Raw genomic sequence first — 17472 nt, 5'->3', positions numbered from 1 at the left:
CCTCCAGACCCTTTCAGGTGTCATTGAGCTTGGCAACGGCTTCCACAAGTTACTGGGAGATAGGGAAGGAAAACCTAAACCAGCCACAGAGTAGAGAAAACATTTTCCCAGAGGAAATTAAAGAGAAGGGGGAAATTCTAGGCCATCCAAAAACATGCGTTTGCCTCACTCTTTGATAGATTTGTATCACCTCCATGGGAAACCGGAGGAGCCCCCATCACTCTTGTCCTTGCCCGTCTATTTCAGTGGGGCTTCTGGCTCAACAAAAAGGTACCTCTCAATATAAGTACGAGCCAAGTGAAGAGAGCCGGTTTCCAAGGACTGAGTGAGGCTGGGCTCAGTAGTAGAAAAGCAGTTGACCAGGGCTGGTTTATTGAGCTAAAAAGTACTTAAAAAGTAGTTAATTATTAATGTTCTCCTCTGAAGCCAGATCATTGAGGTGCAAACCTGTATTGGATCTTTCCCAGTCTTCGGGGTTGCTTAAAAAAACTATTCACCATATAATTTGAAGGATGTTGTCAAGGGAAAATCTTTGAGTAAATTCTGATATTTCTCAGGTTCATAAACTACAGTCCTCTCTTGCAATTTTAAAATTTTCATTTTATTAGAAAGGACGATGGGACAAGTCAACAAACCAATATCTGGATTTTTTTAAAAGATTTTATTTACTTACTTGAGAGAGAGGGAGAAAGCACAAGCAGAGGGAGTGGCAGGCAGAGGGAGAAGCAGACTCCCTGCTGAGCAGGGAGCCCGATGCAGGGCTTGGTCCCAGGACCCTGAGATCATGACCCGAGGCAAAGGCAGATCCTTAACCGACTGAGCCACCCAGGCGCCCCTGGAATTTATTTTAAAAGCAATTATCAGAGCATGTCATGAGGTCAGCTGGGAGCTGGCTCAGTTTCTCAGTGGAGAGTCCTGGTCAGGATTCCTGACGTTTGCTATAATGACCCTGAAAAAAACTTACTTTATAGCCTTTTATTCCTGTACAACTATGGATGATACATACGTTGAATCTGTATTAACAGATTATTTGGTTACCAGAACATCCCTTTCCCTGATCTCTGGAAAAAGGCGCCCAAGGCTGTCCTCTGTCAGTATGTTGAGATCAGACAAAATAATTTCTGCACAATTTTTATAAAGAGTCCGTAGGCCCCTTGGCACAGCACGAAAATCAACACGAGAATCCACAGCTTAAAGTAGAAAGTAGTAAGGCAAAACATTTAAGATGCCCAGCACCCCACACCAAGGAGTAGAACTGTGGATTGTGGATGGTAATGTGGGAAGCCAAACAGATGGGATACCAGAGATGCCCAGGATGTCTGCCTGGAAGTGAAGAGAGTTCCTGCTCCCAGTCTCCCCAGAATTCATTCTTTTTCCTGCTAGACACCGCTTCTGCTTTTCTCTGTTGTTGACAAGGAGATGATTAGCAAGAGGGGACAATACTTAACCTAAAGGATTGAATCTAATATGTGATCCTCCAAGGAGCTGCTAGCCCTTAGCATGCATGTTACCGTTTCTTTTCATTTTTTAAATCATAAAAATGATACATACATCATAGAGAAATTTGAGAGTAAAGGAAAGAAGAGACAGAAGAGTCATCTCTAACCTCGAGTAGACCTTCTATTAGCAGACTTTGTTTCTGGGTAGATTCTGCATCGGTGACCTCCACTGATAAGCATTTCCCAGTCCCAGTCATTGTGTTAGTGTCTGTATAAGATTTTACCTGTGGTTAGATATCCCTTACCTACGCATTCCTCTTTTGCTAGTAATTTATTTTTTTTTAAAGATTTTATTTATTTATTTATTTTTTAAATAATCTCTACACCCAACGTGGGGCTCCTCTTTTGCTAGTTTTGTGACTCCAAGTAAAGGCAGGGCCTTGGGGTCTTGTTGCCGACTCTAGCATGGAGATCTGGGGAATGCTGGTAATGACTTATCTGGGGAGAAGCTTTGGATATTCGCTTTCGCTGTTTTAGGAGAGATGGAACGTACAGAAAAGGGAGGGCACATGACGAAAACATGAACACTGCATTTGGAGACATTCACTAATTCCATGGATGTAATTGAGCACTTAGCATGGGCAAGCACAAGGAGATATATCCAGCCCCAAAGGTTCCCCTAGTTCCAGGATTCAAGTGGGGGCTGATAAGCATTTTTCAGCCAGCTACCCCAGATCCACTCTCACACTTTCCTATGAGATGGATAAGAAATACAAAATGCATTTTTGCATGGGCGGCTATGATACAGTGTACTGTTAAAGAGATGTGCTTTGGGGCCTGCCCGCCCGAGTTTGTATCTGGTTCTGACGTGTACCAGCTGTGCGACAGTGGGAAGGTTAATTAACCTCTCTGTGCTTTAGTTTTCTCATCTGTCAATTAAAAGTTGATAGTAGATACAACCTCATCAGGTTGTTCTGAAGATTAGAATTAATCTGTGTAGAACCCTTAGATCTGGGACCTATGGGCACTTATAATGGTGACTTGTTATTAAAACTGAGGCCCCCAGTGATCTCAGGTGATTTGTCTTCCATGATCCAAATATTACTGAACAGTGGCATTTAGGTCTCCTGACTCCCAGTGAGTTGTCGAACATTAAAAGCATAACTCTGAAAGTCCAAAGAAACTCCCCTTACATACACTCACATTCATACCCTCCTCCCAATACACACTCACACACTCACAAAATAAGGAAATAATTCCTTTTGCAGGAAACAAATTCAAAAAAAAAAAAAAAAGCTTAGAATAGCTTAAATGAGGTAAATTCACTGGCAAATTAATTCATGCTAATGTGTAAATGACTACCACCTGAGTCTTTTCTAAGCATGGGAATTTGCTAAGAGGATCCTGGGGCAGAATGCTGCTAACTGGACAAAGGATGCGGCAGGAGTGTTGAGGATGCTGGTAACCAAAGGTCCCCACTTTGCAACTGTACAAGAAATGGACTCCCGATATGGAGCCATGGAGTGTAGCTTGCTGTTCTCAGGACTTCTAAGCCATTTCCTGGACCACACCTATACCTGCCTGTCTGACACCCAAGGAAGTATCCTGGGTAAGCCCCGACAAGGAGGACATACTGACAGTGTGTCCTCTTAGTCTAATTACTGACGCACCCTCCATCAGAGAGTGCCGTTGGCCGCAGATTCATGTCCTGATGTCCCCTGCAGTCTTGCCCCACGTTGGAGGTTACTGTTGCTGTGCTATCTAGCTCCCAGGTCCTGTTGCTCTCTGCCCTCCATCCTTCCCTCCATGAAAACCTGGGATAACGGATAGACTTGGTGTCACTCAGCTATCCTGTGGGACAGTGCAGGTTAGCTCGTCTTAATTCAGCTGTCTAGTTGAAGAATGAAAGGCTTTGTTTCCTACTCAAGGTTTTTGGAGATTTCTTCGGCAGCAAGGTAGCCCTGGCGTGGGCTGGGCGACGGGGAGAGCTTCCCCGGCTCCTAAAGCAAACACTGCACATGGCCTCCTCCTCTGCTTGTGGGTGAGACTAGCTCAGTAATCAAGGGGTTTGGAATCTGATGAGCTGGGTTTCCTTTCTCTGTGGACCTGGACTTTTTCATCTAGACCCCGAGCCTTCACACGGCCGGTCAGACCGCCGCCTCTCCAGCACAGTGGTGTGAACTGGGGGGGTGAGAGCACTTACTTCATTGGAGGCAGAAGACTCAGGAGCAGAAATGCTGTTGCAGTTCCCTAGCTTGGTAGGATGGTTCAGCTCTGAGCGTCCGTGTCCTAATCTGTGAGCCTGGGTTACCCAAGGTTATCATGGGCATTAAATAGCCTGTGGAGAATCACTCAGTTCACGCAATTGCTCGCTTTTGCAGGCCTTTTGAGTTTGATGTTCTTTTCCCAACTGGTGCGTATCACAGTTACTTCCTAGCCCCTAAAATATCCCTTGGAATAAATCCAACATCTGCAGCTCAGGGACATACTGTTCTAGTTTGATTTTCATTCATTATAACCCTTTTTAAAATTAGAGGCACATGGGGCGCCTGGGTGGCTCAGGTTAAGCTTCTACCTTTGGCTCAGGTCATGATCCCAGGGTCCCGGAATCGAGCCCCGCATCGGGCTCCCTGCTTGGTGGGGAGTCTGCTTCTCCCTCTCCCTCTGCTCATCCTCTCTCTCAAATAAATTAATAAAATATTAAAATAATAAAATAATAAAATAAAATAAAATAAAATAAAATAAAATTAGAGGCACAAAAACCTCCCACCAGGAGAGAGTAAAATGGGTGTTCTCTGTGGGTCTGTGTGGCAAGGCAGGATCTGCAGCAACAATCCCCTGCTCTGAGGCAAATATCTCTATCACGACGAGGAGCTGGAATCACGGGGCACGGCCTGTCCCCACGGAGCCCCCCTCAGCAGGCAGGGGGTCCCTGCATGTAGTGAGCGTGGGGCGGGGCGGGGCTGGCATGAAAGGCTGGGGCTGCCACTGGCTGGCCCACTGACATGTGATCTTCACTGTCCTCAGCCCAGCATCAGCGGAGTGGACCTTGATAAGTTCCGGGAGATTCTTTTGCGCCACTGTGATGTGAACAAGGATGGAAAAATTCAGAAGTCCGAGCTGGCTTTGTGTCTTGGGCTGAAAATCAATCCCTAATCCCCAGAACGCTTTGCCTTTTGCTGTTTGGATGTTTCTGTGCTCCAGCTGCTTAAGCTCCCTGTGCTTTGCTGTTGGGACACATGGGCAGACTTCCTAACCACCCGGGCGGTATCCTTGGGCTGGGGGCGGGGGTGGGGGGCGAGGGCTTTCTTGCTAAGGGCATGGTGTTCTCCCGCCTCGCTGAAAGCATCCCCCCACCCCCATGCAGTACCTGTGTTATCCATCCTCCCCCCATCCTGGGCTTTCCCGTCCCCCCCACAGAACCAGCGAGCCCGCTGGATCTGCTCTGCTTGCCCTCCTGCAGTCACCAGGGAGGCAGGGAGCGGAGTCCATCTGTCTGTGCTCCCTTGTGGGCGAGTCTGGCATCCTGTGACCTCTACAAATCGATTTTGTCATGGAAATAAACCTGTAGCTGGAAACAAAGACACGCTGGTCCTTGTTTTTGTGTTGTGATCTTTGCAATGTTCTGCAGGGTGGTTCTCTGACTTGGGGTGGGTGTGATGAGGAGGACGGAGACGGGCAAGATCCGAATGGATTTCACACCTGCTGCTTCCTTCCATAGTTCGCAGAAGCCCTGGTCGGTGACTTTGCCAATAATCCCTTTGTATTCATTGCACGGAGACCAGAACACTCGACATGGGCTGGGTTTTGCTCTTAAGTGCTCTGTAATCTCACATGGTCAGGAAGGTAGGAATACAGGAGAAAATTCGGAGAAAATGCTTCCCAGGTTATCCATGTGTCTGTTCCCCACTCTGTTCCTTCCCTGTCCACCAGTGTCCTCTAGCAAATCTTTGACATCCAAGTCTCACTGGATGCCCCCGAGTGTCTGGGCCCCTCTGCAGGTTGCAGGCTCCCCCTCAGACCCCTGCTTCCTTCACTCCTGGGCTCTGACACAGTCCCCACATCGGGGGGGGGGGTGCTGCTTCTCCTGGGGCAAGCCTCACTCTCTCTTACCATCCTGACACTTTGTTTCTTAAAACATCCCTACCTTACACCCAACAATGCAGGAATTTCAGGTTTGATATGATGCTTTAGGTAATTCAGAAAAATTGTAGTATAGAATGGTATATTCAGAGCCATTCATAACCCAAGAAATTCCATCGTTCACAGGGTTCCCCTCAATGGCAGACCCTGGCCCTAACCGGGTTCCTATCCCCTCAGGTGTCCCTTACATCAAATATACAAATAATTAATATCAATAACTACCATCAAGTGCTTTCTATGTGCTAGGTACTTCTAGGTGCTTCCCACACTTCAAACCATGTAATCCTCACTGAAACCCCGTGTGGTAGGTACTCTCATGACCAATCTTAGAGATGAAGACACTGCGGCAGATGGTAAGCTGTATGGGCTTGGACATCTCAGAAGTGGGGAGTCGTGGACTTCATTATGGCCCATTTCATGCACCTTTCAGGAAAACATGGCCCCTCCCACAGGTTGGGTCTCACTGTGGGATCCACCGCCATCCCCAGCAGGACATTTCTCCAAGTCTGGGTCACTCAGTCTGGGGCAACGCTTGATGGGAGCCCAAAGAGAGCCCAGGGGGCAGCATGGGGCCAGACAAGCATGCGAACCCCTTCTCACCATGCAGATGTTGAGGGTGCCACATACACGTGCACCCTTCAAAGAACAAACTTTGGTTTTCAGAGTTGAGACAGTCCAAACCGACAGGAAGGGTGGAAGAATATGTATCTCCAGAATTTCACATTATTCTGCAGAATCTCGGCTCCTCCTCTGAATCCCCTGAGTTTTTAAATTTAAACCATAGCAGAAGTCTTTTATTTTAATGCAGTTGGACCTACTTTACATTTACTTATTGCAATGCAGCTTCTGTTTGGTTTGAGACATCCAGTTTTTAGGGTCAAAAATGCATTCTGTTCTGCTACCATTTTTTTTAAAGCTCTTTAAAAAATTTTTACATATATATTTTTTGGTTATGTGTAGATATAAAATATACATATAAATTTTGGTTATATATATATATGAGATAAAATTTGCCATTTTAACCATTTTAGGTGTGTCATTCCATGGTATTAATTACATCCACAATCTTATGCAACTATCAACACTATCTATGTACAAAACCTACTCATTGCTGCAAACAAAACCTCTGAACCCATTAAGAACATAATTCTCCATCCCCTCTATCCCTAGCCTCTGGTAACCTTTCGTCTACTTTTTGTCTCTATGAATTTGCCTCTTCTAGATATTTCACAAAACTTGAATCATAAAATGTTTGTCCCTCTGTGTCTGGTTTATTTCACTCAGCATGTTTTCAAGATTCATCTGTGTCGTAGCAGGTATTAGGACTTGTTCTCTCCTTATGGATGAATAATATTCCTCCATATGGATATTCCGCATGTAGTTTATCCACTCATCTGTTGATGGATACTTGCTTTGTTTCCACCTTTTGCTTACTGTGAATAATAGTGCAGTAAACACTGCCACGCAAGTATCTCAGTCCCTGTTTTCAATTCTTTTGTGTCTATACCCAGGGTTGGAACTGCTGGGTCTCATGGTAAGTCTATGTTTATCTGTTTGAGGAACTGCCAAACCAGCCTCCACGTGACGGCGCCATTTTACATTCCCACCAGCCATACATAAGGGTTCCAATTTTAATCTTCTGCTTCTAAATAGAGCCCTTTCTAGAATTGACCAAAGTAGAAACTAGATCCAAACTTGTCCTATATCCACTTAATTCATGAATCCTCTTTTAGCTACATGAAGAGAAAGTTTGAGCTTACTGCTCTAGCAAGAGCCATATAAATTCTTAGCCAAGGGTCTTTATCCTCCTCGGTGTCTATCTGAAGATGACTGAGGTGGCGATGGGTAGGGAAGAGAAGTTTTATTCTTTTAAGAGTAATGTTTTCAGATCCACTGAGGGCAGCTACTTGCCCTGAACACCAGGAAGCTTTTAGTTATAAGATATAGCTAAGACTCTATCAGAATCTCCCAGGCTGGGGCACCCGGGTGGCTCACTCAGTTAAGTATCTGACTCTTTGTTCGGCTCAGACCATGATCTCATGAGTCATGAGATTGAGCCCCACATCCAGCTCTGTACTCAGCCAGGGGTCTGCTTGAGATTCTCTCTCTCTCTCTCTTTTTTTTTTTTTTAAGATTTTATTTATTTATTTGTCAGAGAGAGAGAGGACAAGCAGGGAGAATGGCAGGCAGAGGGAGAAGCAGGCTCCAGATTTGGTGTCTGGTCCACTTCCTGGTCCATAGATGGCTGTTTTTCACTGTGTCCTCACATGCTGGAAAGGGTGAAGGAGTTCTCTGGGGTCTCTTTCATAGGGCACTAATCCCATTCATGAGGGCTCCACCCTATGTTTATCTTTTCCCAAAGGCCCTACTTCCAAATACCAACACACTGGGGATTAAGTTTCAACACAGGAATTTTGGAGGAACACAAACATTCAGTCTATAGCAATGGCCAAGAAAGATAAATGGCCTTACGCCTCTGTTGTGAAACCAAAGGGGAACAGGATACTGAAGAAGGGGCTGCCAAAGGGCAGAAGTCTCTCATCAGAGCCCATGTTGTATAGATTTGATGGGTGGGGGAAAAGTATGGGGGTGGCACCCCGAAAGTTGTCTCCTTGCCAAAGATGTTTGCTTATTCATTCCAAATCAAAAATGAAGAAGTAAAATTGTCTCTGTAGATGACATGCTCTTATAGATAGAAAATCCTAAAGACCCCACTAAAAAACTGTTAGAACTAATAAACAAATTCAGTAAAGTTGCAGGATACAAAATCAATATACAAAAGTTAGTTGCATTTTTATACATTAACAATGAAATATCTGAAAAAGAAATAAATAAAACAATCTCATTTTCCATAGCATCAAAAACCATTAAATACTTAGGAATAAATTTTACAAGAGGTGAAAGATCTATACACTGAAAACTATAAGACTAGTAAAAGAAATTGAAAAAGACACAAATAAATGGAAAAACATCCAGTGTTCATGGATTGGAAGAATTAATATTGTTAAACTGTCTGTACGACCAAGGTAATGTATAGATCCACTACAGTCCTTGTCAAAACTCCAATGGCATTTTTCAGAGAAATAGCAAAAACAATACTAAAAATCGTATGGAACCACAAAAGACCCTGAGTAGCTAAAGCAATTAGTTGAGAAAAAATAAAGCTGGGAGCATCACACTTTCTGATTTCAGGCTATCTTACAAAGCTACTGTAATCAAAACAGTATGGGTACTGGCACAAAAACAGACACAAAGATCAGTGGCACAGAATAGAGAGCCCAGCAATGAACCCTTACATATACATTCAACTAATATTTGACAAGGGAACCAAAAATACTCAATGAAGATAAGATAGTCTCTTCAATAATGGTGCTGGGGAAACTGGATAGTGACATGCACTAGAACAAAATAGGATCCTTATCTTACAAACTCACAAAAATTAATTTGAAATGAATTATAGACTTAAACGTAAGCCTGAAACCACAAAGCTGGGGGCGGGGGGAGATGGAAAAAGCTCCTTGCCATTGCTCTTGGCAACCGGTTTTTTTTTTTTTTGGCTATGACATCAAAAGCCAAGCAATAAAAGCAAAAATCAGTAAGCAGGACTACATCAAAGCAAAAGCGTCTGCATAGCAGAAGAAACAATTAGCAAAATGAACAGCAACATATGGAATGAGAGAAAACATTTGCAGACCATCTATCCGATAAAGGGTTAATGTCCAGAATATATAAGGAACTCATACAACTAACTCAACAGCAAAAAACAAACAGTCTTATTAAAAAATGGGCAGAAGACCTGAATAGAGATTTTTTTCTAAAGAAGACATACAAATGGCCAACAGGTACATGAAAAGATGTTTAACATCACTAATCATCAAGGAAATGCAAATCAAAACGACAATCAGGTATCTCCTCACACCTGTTAGACTGGTCATTACCCAAAAGGCAAGAGGTAGAGAGTGTGGGTGAGGATGTGGAAGAAAGGAAGCCCTCGTGCACTGCGGGGAATGTGAGTAGGGACAGCTACTGTGGAAGCTGGTATGGAGGTTCCTCAAGGAAGTAAAAATAGAACTACCATCTGATCCAGCAATCCCACTTCTGGGCATATATACAGAGGAAATGAAATCAGGGAATCAAAGAGATATATATCTTTCCATGTTCAGTACAGCATTATTCATATTAGCCATGATACAGAAACCACCTGAGTGCCCATCAGTGGATGAATGGCTGAAGAAGATGTATACACACACACACATATACGTGTGTATATATATGATGGAAAATTATCCAGCCATGAGAAAGAGGTAAATCTTGCCATTTGAGATGACATGGATGGACCTTGAGTGCATTACTCTCAGTGAAATAAGTCGGAAAGACAAATATTGTATGATATCACTCATACATAGAATCTAAGACAGCTGAACTCATAGAACCAGAGAGCAGAATGGTGACTGACAGGGTTGGCGGGGAGGGAAATGGGAGATGTCAGTCGAAGACCACAAACTTCCGGTTAGAAGATGACGAAAGCTCCGGGGATCTCATGTACAGCAAGATGACAGATGGTTAGCTATATTGTATTATAACTTGAAAGTTGGCCGAGAGCCGACCTTAAATGCTCTCCCCGCAAGAACGCAGTGGTAATTGTGTCCTGTTGTGGGGGTGTTAGCCGACGCTATGGTGGGATCATTTTACAATATACACGTTCATCAGATCAACAGGTTATACACCGTAAACTTACAGAATGCTGTAGCTCAATTCTTTCCTAATAAAGCTAGGAAAAAAATACTCATGAAGAATGAATAAAACTTCTTCAGTTGGTCAGGCCCTCAGACCCCGCTCCCACCCCTGAATTATGATCCCAGTTATTCACTATGCCCCTCCCTAGGCACCTCTGGCTCCAGGCAGTGTTTTATTTATGGTGACTTTTTTTTTTTAATGGATTATAAGATGATATCAAGGGCTTGTCCTATAGTCCTCTGTAGGTCTAGCATCGTAGCGTGGTCAAGAGTGTTTACTGCGATTCACAGCAGGGGTGGTCTGGGAAACCTCAGCCCATCTCCTCATCTGACCTTTCACACGCCTCTGCCCAGTGTCCTAAAGCCGTAGTTGGGGGTGAGGCAGTGCCTGAAATACTCTTCTACTGTGTCTATATGATTCTAAAGAAAGGAATCACATTTTGCTGCCTAATACTGATTAAAATAAATAGTTGAGTGATAGAGTTCAATCATTCATTTTTGTAAAATTTCAGTGCAACAGGCTTACTTATCTCCTGATATTGCAATATCTGATCAATGCAGCCCCAAAGCCTGCAAAGCCCAGCAGTTTGAATGGAATAAACAGTCACACAGGTAGGTAACAATCAAGGCTTGGCTTCTGAGGCCAAGACCGGTCATCTTTACTTCTGCTTCTTGAGTGCTTAATTGTCTCTAAGTTCTGAAAGGGTATACGTTTTCCAAAAAGCAATAGTCAGCATATCTTTGTTTTATTTGGGTGAGGATACTTAGGGCCACGGCTACTCCCGTGAGGCTTTTAGGACAATACGAGTTTCCGACTATCAAACAAGCAATCGCAATCTGGCAGATACAAACCCGTTTCTGTTCCTCGTGGATCTTCTCTCTTCTCTGGTTCTCTGAATCCTCCTTCTTTCCGAGGCCTCAGGGCATCCCAGTGCTTCTGGGGGTGGGGGTCCCTGAGGATGGCTCTCCTCTGCTGCCACCCTCCTCCTGTCCCTGCAATGCGGTCCCACGGTCAGGCTGCCTGATCCCCGCTCCCTTACCTCTGTCTAGGCCTGAGTCTCTTCCTCCCACCTCCCTCACGCCCCTCTTCCCCCTGACCGATTACAATCTACTCTTTCTTCAGGGGTATGCTTAAGCTCCAACTTTTCCATCAAGCCTCACACCATCTACCCATGTACCTTCCCCCAGGCTCTGTCATTACTGAATTAATACTCTGTCATTAGATTCTAATTCTTCTGTTGCTGTTGCTTACATCTGGTTTTGTCCCCTCCAACTAGGAGGCAAGCTTCTGGAAGCCCAGGAGACCCTGTTGTAGGCTTGGTCCAGCAGCTGGCCCTGCCCTGCCACCCCACACTCTCGGGCCGCCCGGCTCGGGGCCTGCAGCCGGGCACTCGGTTCCAATTGCGACTCTCCGCAGGGAAAGAGCACCTGTCTCGCCACACATCCACGTCCTCATCTAACGCGAGAACGTGGACTTCGCGTGAAAATGGGGCTGCGTTCAGGCTCTGGGTGCACCTGGCCCTAGGCCACCATTCCAAGTGCTTAGGAGCCGTCACAACCAGTGAGGAGAAAGAATTCTAAAAATTATGCTCACAAACAAGATACTCTTCTTCCTGTGGGGGCCGGAGGCCTGGCCAGGCTCCCAGTCATGAGGCAAGGGTTGGCAGCAGGGTTGGGGGGCCGGAGGGGGTCTCTCTGCTCTTGCTGGGGGCAGGGGCTGGACTTCGCGGCCCATGGAAAGAGGCCAAAAGGCTGCAAGGTGCTTCAGGGCCCGGGGCTTGTGAGTGGCTCCTATCTAGGGAGCTGGAGGACGGAGACCCAACTTTATAGCCTGGATCTGGGCCGGGTCACCCACCACCCCTTCCTACAGCTTCTAATCCCAACAGTTCCAGAGGTCAGGAGTCACAGGCCACCCGTGTAAGGAAGGTGCCGGTTCTGAGATACGGCTGCTTCGAGGTGAACACAAAGCCAATGGAGAGGGGGGAAGTCTGAACTGAGACAGAGACAGATGTGGGGGTGGGATGGGGGGTGGTCTTATTCACAGAAGCCTGCAAACTCTAATTCCAAAATTCACGAGGAAAAGGCATGCCGGAAGGATTGCTACAAGATTATTAGGGACTGAATGTTTGTGGCCCCCATAAATTCATATATGAAAACCCTGCTGCCCCCACTGTGACTTTTGGGAGGTCATTAGGATCTAATGAGGTATTTAGGATTAAAATAGGATTAGTCCCCTAATAAAAGTCTTGAGAGAATTTGCCCCTCCTCGATTTCTTCTTCCTCTCTCTCTCTCTCTCCCCCTCCATCCCTTGCTCTCACTCCACCACACAGACAAGCTGGCAGACTGCAACCTGAAAGAGGGCCTTCACCAGAATGTGATCGTTCTGGAACCCTGATCTTGGACTTCTGATCTCTAGAACTGTGAGAAATAAATTTCTGTTGTTTATAAGCCACCCAGTCTACGGTATTTTTGTTACAGCAGCCCAAATGGACTAAGACATATAAAATAAAAATAATAGGGCCATCTGAAAATAGCTCCAAAATAAGTATGTTTGTTTTTGCTTAAAGATGTGTAGCTTATTTCTGGAAGGAAACTTGTAATTCATTTGCCTCCAGGAAAAGGAACTAGGTGACTATGGATGGGGTGGGAAGGAGACTTTACTGAATACACTTTGTATCTTTTGAATGTTGAACCATATAAATGTATTATCTATTCAAACAAATTTATATGGTAAAGAAATAAGAACATCTTTTAAAATGAACTATCAATTATTAAAAAAACAAAAACGAAAGAGAAACTGGTAGATGTAAATAACCCGTTAGAAACCTGAAAATAAAATGTGTAATCATTAGAACAATATCAGCACAAGAAATAACTTTTGCCAGGTCACGATTGGAAGTAATTAGTGAATAGAAATAAGGCAGATAACTCACACAGCTGCATGGAGACATACTGAGATATAACAAATGTGAAAAAGGAGTTCAGAGGGGCTCCTGGGTGGCTTAGTCGGTTAAGGTTAGCGTCTGCCTTCTGCTCAGGTCATGATCCCAGGGTCCTGGGACGGAGCCCCGCATCTGCATCGGGCTCCCTGCTCAGCAGGGAGTCTGCTTCTCCTTCTCCTGCTCCCCCTGCTTGTGCTCTCTCTCTCTCTGTCATATAAACAAATAAAATCTTAAAAAAAAAAAAAGTTCAGAAAGATGGTGGTGTAATAAAAGTCCATAGCAACCCCCCCGCAAAAAGGAATAGAAGGAATAGTGAATAAACAAAACTTGGAAGAGATAACAGGTTGATAGCTTCCAGAAATAAAGATGTGAGTCCTCAGAATGTAAACACACACTAAATGCTAAACATAATAAAAATAATCTCATACCAGACAACTTACATTGAAACTGTCAAAAGTAAAGGTTAAAAGGAAAAATCTCAAAAGCCATCCAAGAAAAATGAGAGAAATACCTACTAAATGATGATAATTAGATTGTCAGTGGATTCTTATCAGCAATGCTACATGCCAAAAGACAACGGAGCATTTCCAAGGAATGAAGGGCTATAACTAAAATACATTAAAATACATTACCTAGCTAAGCTATCATTCAAAATTCGGATGGAATAACATTTCTGATATGCATATAGTAAGAGGGCTTTACCATTGTCCCCCATAGGTTCTTATTGAAGGAATCAATAAAGGATGTATCTGAGCCAAAGAAAAGTAAATCCAAAAGAAAACTGTGGAATACGCAAATAATGTGGAATGCGCAAATAACACAGAAACTGATTTTTAAAAATCTAAACCTTAGAAATGGTGAGAGATTTGGTCAAAAATTAATATTAAGGGATATTCACTGTAGTATTAACTATAATAGATAACATCTAGAAATGCCAGTGGTAAGGATGTGATTAAGTTAATGTTGCGTGTCTGTAATGTGGCCTATTTTCCTATTACACAGTGATGAAAATGTTCTAAGAAAAAATGAGATGCTTTATTTGATGATCTCTAAGTCCATTCTAGTCCTAACGCTACTACGTTAATTGATTGATTGGAACCATAAGATCTGATCATTAATAATTTTGTGTTTTCTAAACCTCTGACATCTGTTCCAAGCTTTGTAGCACTTCATTTTTATTAAAAACCTGGACCCTTCAAAGACATGGCTCAGTCTTTCATGCATTACATGATCATCTTGGAAAGTGCCTTTATGGTGAAGCATTTGTTCAATGTTTATTCTCTATATTTTCCTGTCAGTAGAAGAAAGAAGAAAGATAACAATCTTTTTCTCCAGAAAACGATGGAACAATTAGTATTATGCAACTTTAAAAAATGTGCAAAGACATTTGAAGATCCGTGAGAGCATAAAGAGGGAATTGCCGGAAGAAGACTGGAATAAATCAGGAAAAGTACCCAAAGCAGAGATCAGATTACTCAACCTTTTAGAGACAGCATTTCAGGAATTTAGAGACATTTTTAGACAAAGGAGACGAATCTGTCGTGACTCTATTCCGTTATGTCGACTTTACAAGGAAAACTCCCACCTCTCCGTGGAGACATGAGAGAGTCGGGGGCAGCATGGCTTGGGGGGCTGGCCTTCAAGAAAGTTAATGCATTGAGTGGGGTACGTGGGGGGCTCTGTTGGTTAAGCGTCCGACTCTTGATTTTGGCTTAGGTCATGATCTCAGGGTCCTGAGATGGAGCCCTGTGGCAGGCTTTACGCTCAGCGGGGGAGTCTGCTCAAGACTCTTCTCTTCCTCTCCCTCTGCTGCTCCCCACCTGCTCCCCTGTGCATGCTCTATTTCAAATAAATAAATAAATCTTAAAAAAAAAAGCTAATACATTTATGGCATTTCCTTTGACGTGATTTTCCCCATCCTCCCCTTTGTCTTGTCATAAGAATCTATCCATTTTCTTCCTCTTACAATAGAATTAGTGCTTGCCTAACTGACTTTCCTGGAATCTAATTATTTTTAAACATTTTCTCAACTTTTTTCCTGTACTCAACAATGAAGACGATATTGCCAACAGAACTGAGGTAATCATTTTCACAGGGAAGTCATTTCCAGAAATCTCTAGCCTGTACCTGGCACGCTTCCTTTAATAACTGTGCTCATTAATTTGTTAGAGCATGAAATACCCAACTCCGTTTGTCACACCCTAGATTACAGTCAAGGGAACACCTGGTTCTTCTCATATCCGCCATAAAAAGAGGCACAAAAACCAATGGCTCGCCTGCCATCTTGTGCTCATCTGTGTCCAGGAAAACCTCATGGTGGTGAAAATACGCTCCTTCACTCCTCATTACTCGGAATCAACAGGATTGATATCTGCTCTTTGACATGACATATTTTGCTAGATGATGAGTTTCCCTCCTTGACGCGAGCCTCTTTGCTAGTGAGGAACAACAAGATGGTGTCCACGTGACTGGAAGTACAAACTGACAGCCTTGGTTCTTTTGTACCTCCTGGAGGCTTCATTACATGTGTGACACTTCTTTATCTGGCAAATACCACACGCCAGCCCTCTCTGGATGACTAGCAGTTTAGCAGCCTCAAAGACAAAGTCCTGCCCACCTCTACAGCTCCTCTCTCCCCCAACCCACCGACTTCTTGCACTAGATTCCCGAGACTCTGTCATGCACAATAAGGGTATTAGGTAGAGACAAAACTGCAGAAGCCACCAATATCCTTTGGTTTACCTTGGGAAGGACTGGAGTCCTTGGGAGAGAAACATATCCAGAGGAGGAAGAAGGGAGAAGGAATGAAGCAAAGGCATGGACAGGGAGGAGGGGAGAGTCTGACGAGAGAGGAGAGAATGGGGCAGCCATATGTGAGAGTCATAAAGGGGGAAAGGGGAAATGGGATGTTGAGCATGTTCACTGGGTTTTATTAATGGAATCCTCCTTTGCTACTTATTGAAATAGTTCAATAATGATTTAAGTTTTCAAGTTTTGTGGGGTTTTTTTGTTTTGTTTTGTTTTTGTCAGATGGGGGTTTCCTTAACTAGATATCTGAGCGTGAGTGGGCTGCTCCATGTTATGTGGCAGAACTGAATGAGGCTGTCTGGAGGTTATGGGTTCTTTTCTGAGGGGCTGGAAGTTGCCGCCTGAATGGCAACGGTGGAAGTTGCCTTCCACCATCAGCGGGATGGTGGAAGAGGCGTTGAGCCTGGGTGGGAAATCCTGAACATGCGTTCCCATTTAGGCTATTTTCCAGTAGACAAAGTCACCTGCCTTCCCCAGGGTTACATTCCTGACCACAGACTCCATGACGATCTGGTGAGCATGCTAACTCTGCTGTCCTTTTCTGTTCTTGTTTTTTTTTTTTTTTTTTTTTTGAGAACGGCGTTTTCCTTAAAGGAGGTGACAGGCTTTGTGAAACACAAGCTGGTGGAAAAGATTTGGGGGACACAGGTGCATCTTGTTGTTCCTCATAGCCAGCCAGCAACATAAATGCCAGCCTCCAGCCTCCTCAGTATTCTGGATAAGCTCCAAATTAGTTGCCCCAACCACCAGGGCCACTAAATTTGGGAACCAGGGAGAAAAACTGGGTGGGGGGTGTAGAGGCTTGTGTCCATGAGCATTTCCTGTGTAACAAACAACCACAAAATCATAACAGGAAGTGCGTGTTAGCGGTGGGAGAGTCTGTGTTGTGTGAAAGGAGGTCTCCGTCCTTGGACTCCCCCCAGAAGACTTATGTGAGGATCCACACTCAAATAAAGCCAGCCAGAAGGAAGGTAGCAAGCACAAAGCAGTTTATTAAGGACACGACAGTTGGGAGAGCGGGCAGGTGCGGGGCTGGCAACTGGGGGTCGGGTGTTTGCAGAGGTTATGGGTCAGAGCTAGGGCAGTTTCCAATCATCTAAGGGACTCTTCCCACCAGTTGAGAGGAGTTTTTGGCCCCCGGAGGTTCTAGCCGGAACTGTCATGGCCGCCTTCCCCCAGGGGCAGGGGTAGGTAGGCTGAAACCACAGTGTAAATATATTATAATGAAGCTACCAGTTACCCTGGGGCTGAGGTTGAAAAGCAGAGCATCTGAGCTGCACTGTGGTGTTTGGCGTGTCCTCCCCCGGGGGGCCGGAAGCCTGTGAGGTCGGGATGTTAAAAACCGGAGTCAGAACGCTGTGCCCTCAAGCCTTCTAATATGTCACCTACTTATCACCAGCTTT

At 44.4% G+C, this 17472-nt stretch overlaps 1 protein-coding gene across 1 annotated transcript in view; it reads left to right on the top strand.

Annotated features, from left to right (window-relative positions):
• The window catches only part of SCGN (secretagogin, EF-hand calcium binding protein), a 35440-nt gene extending 30500 nt beyond the window's left edge, over positions 1-4940 (top strand). The window contains exon 11 of the mRNA XM_045865943.2: positions 4467-4940. Coding sequence (XP_045721899.1) covers positions 4467-4595 — 129 coding nt within the window. The 3' untranslated portion in view covers positions 4596-4940. The remainder of the gene's footprint in view (positions 1-4466) is intronic.
• The last annotated feature ends 12532 nt before the right edge of the window (positions 4941-17472 follow it).

This window comes from Mirounga angustirostris, unplaced genomic scaffold (genome assembly GCF_029215605.1).
Source record: "Mirounga angustirostris isolate CCGP_5_RB_7025 unplaced genomic scaffold, mMirAng1.0.hap1 SCAF_8, whole genome shotgun sequence".
NCBI classification, from domain to species: Eukaryota; Metazoa; Chordata; class Mammalia; order Carnivora; family Phocidae; genus Mirounga; species Mirounga angustirostris.
The sequence above is the reverse complement of the archived record's forward strand: the minus strand, read 5'-3'. Positions and strand labels throughout refer to the sequence as shown.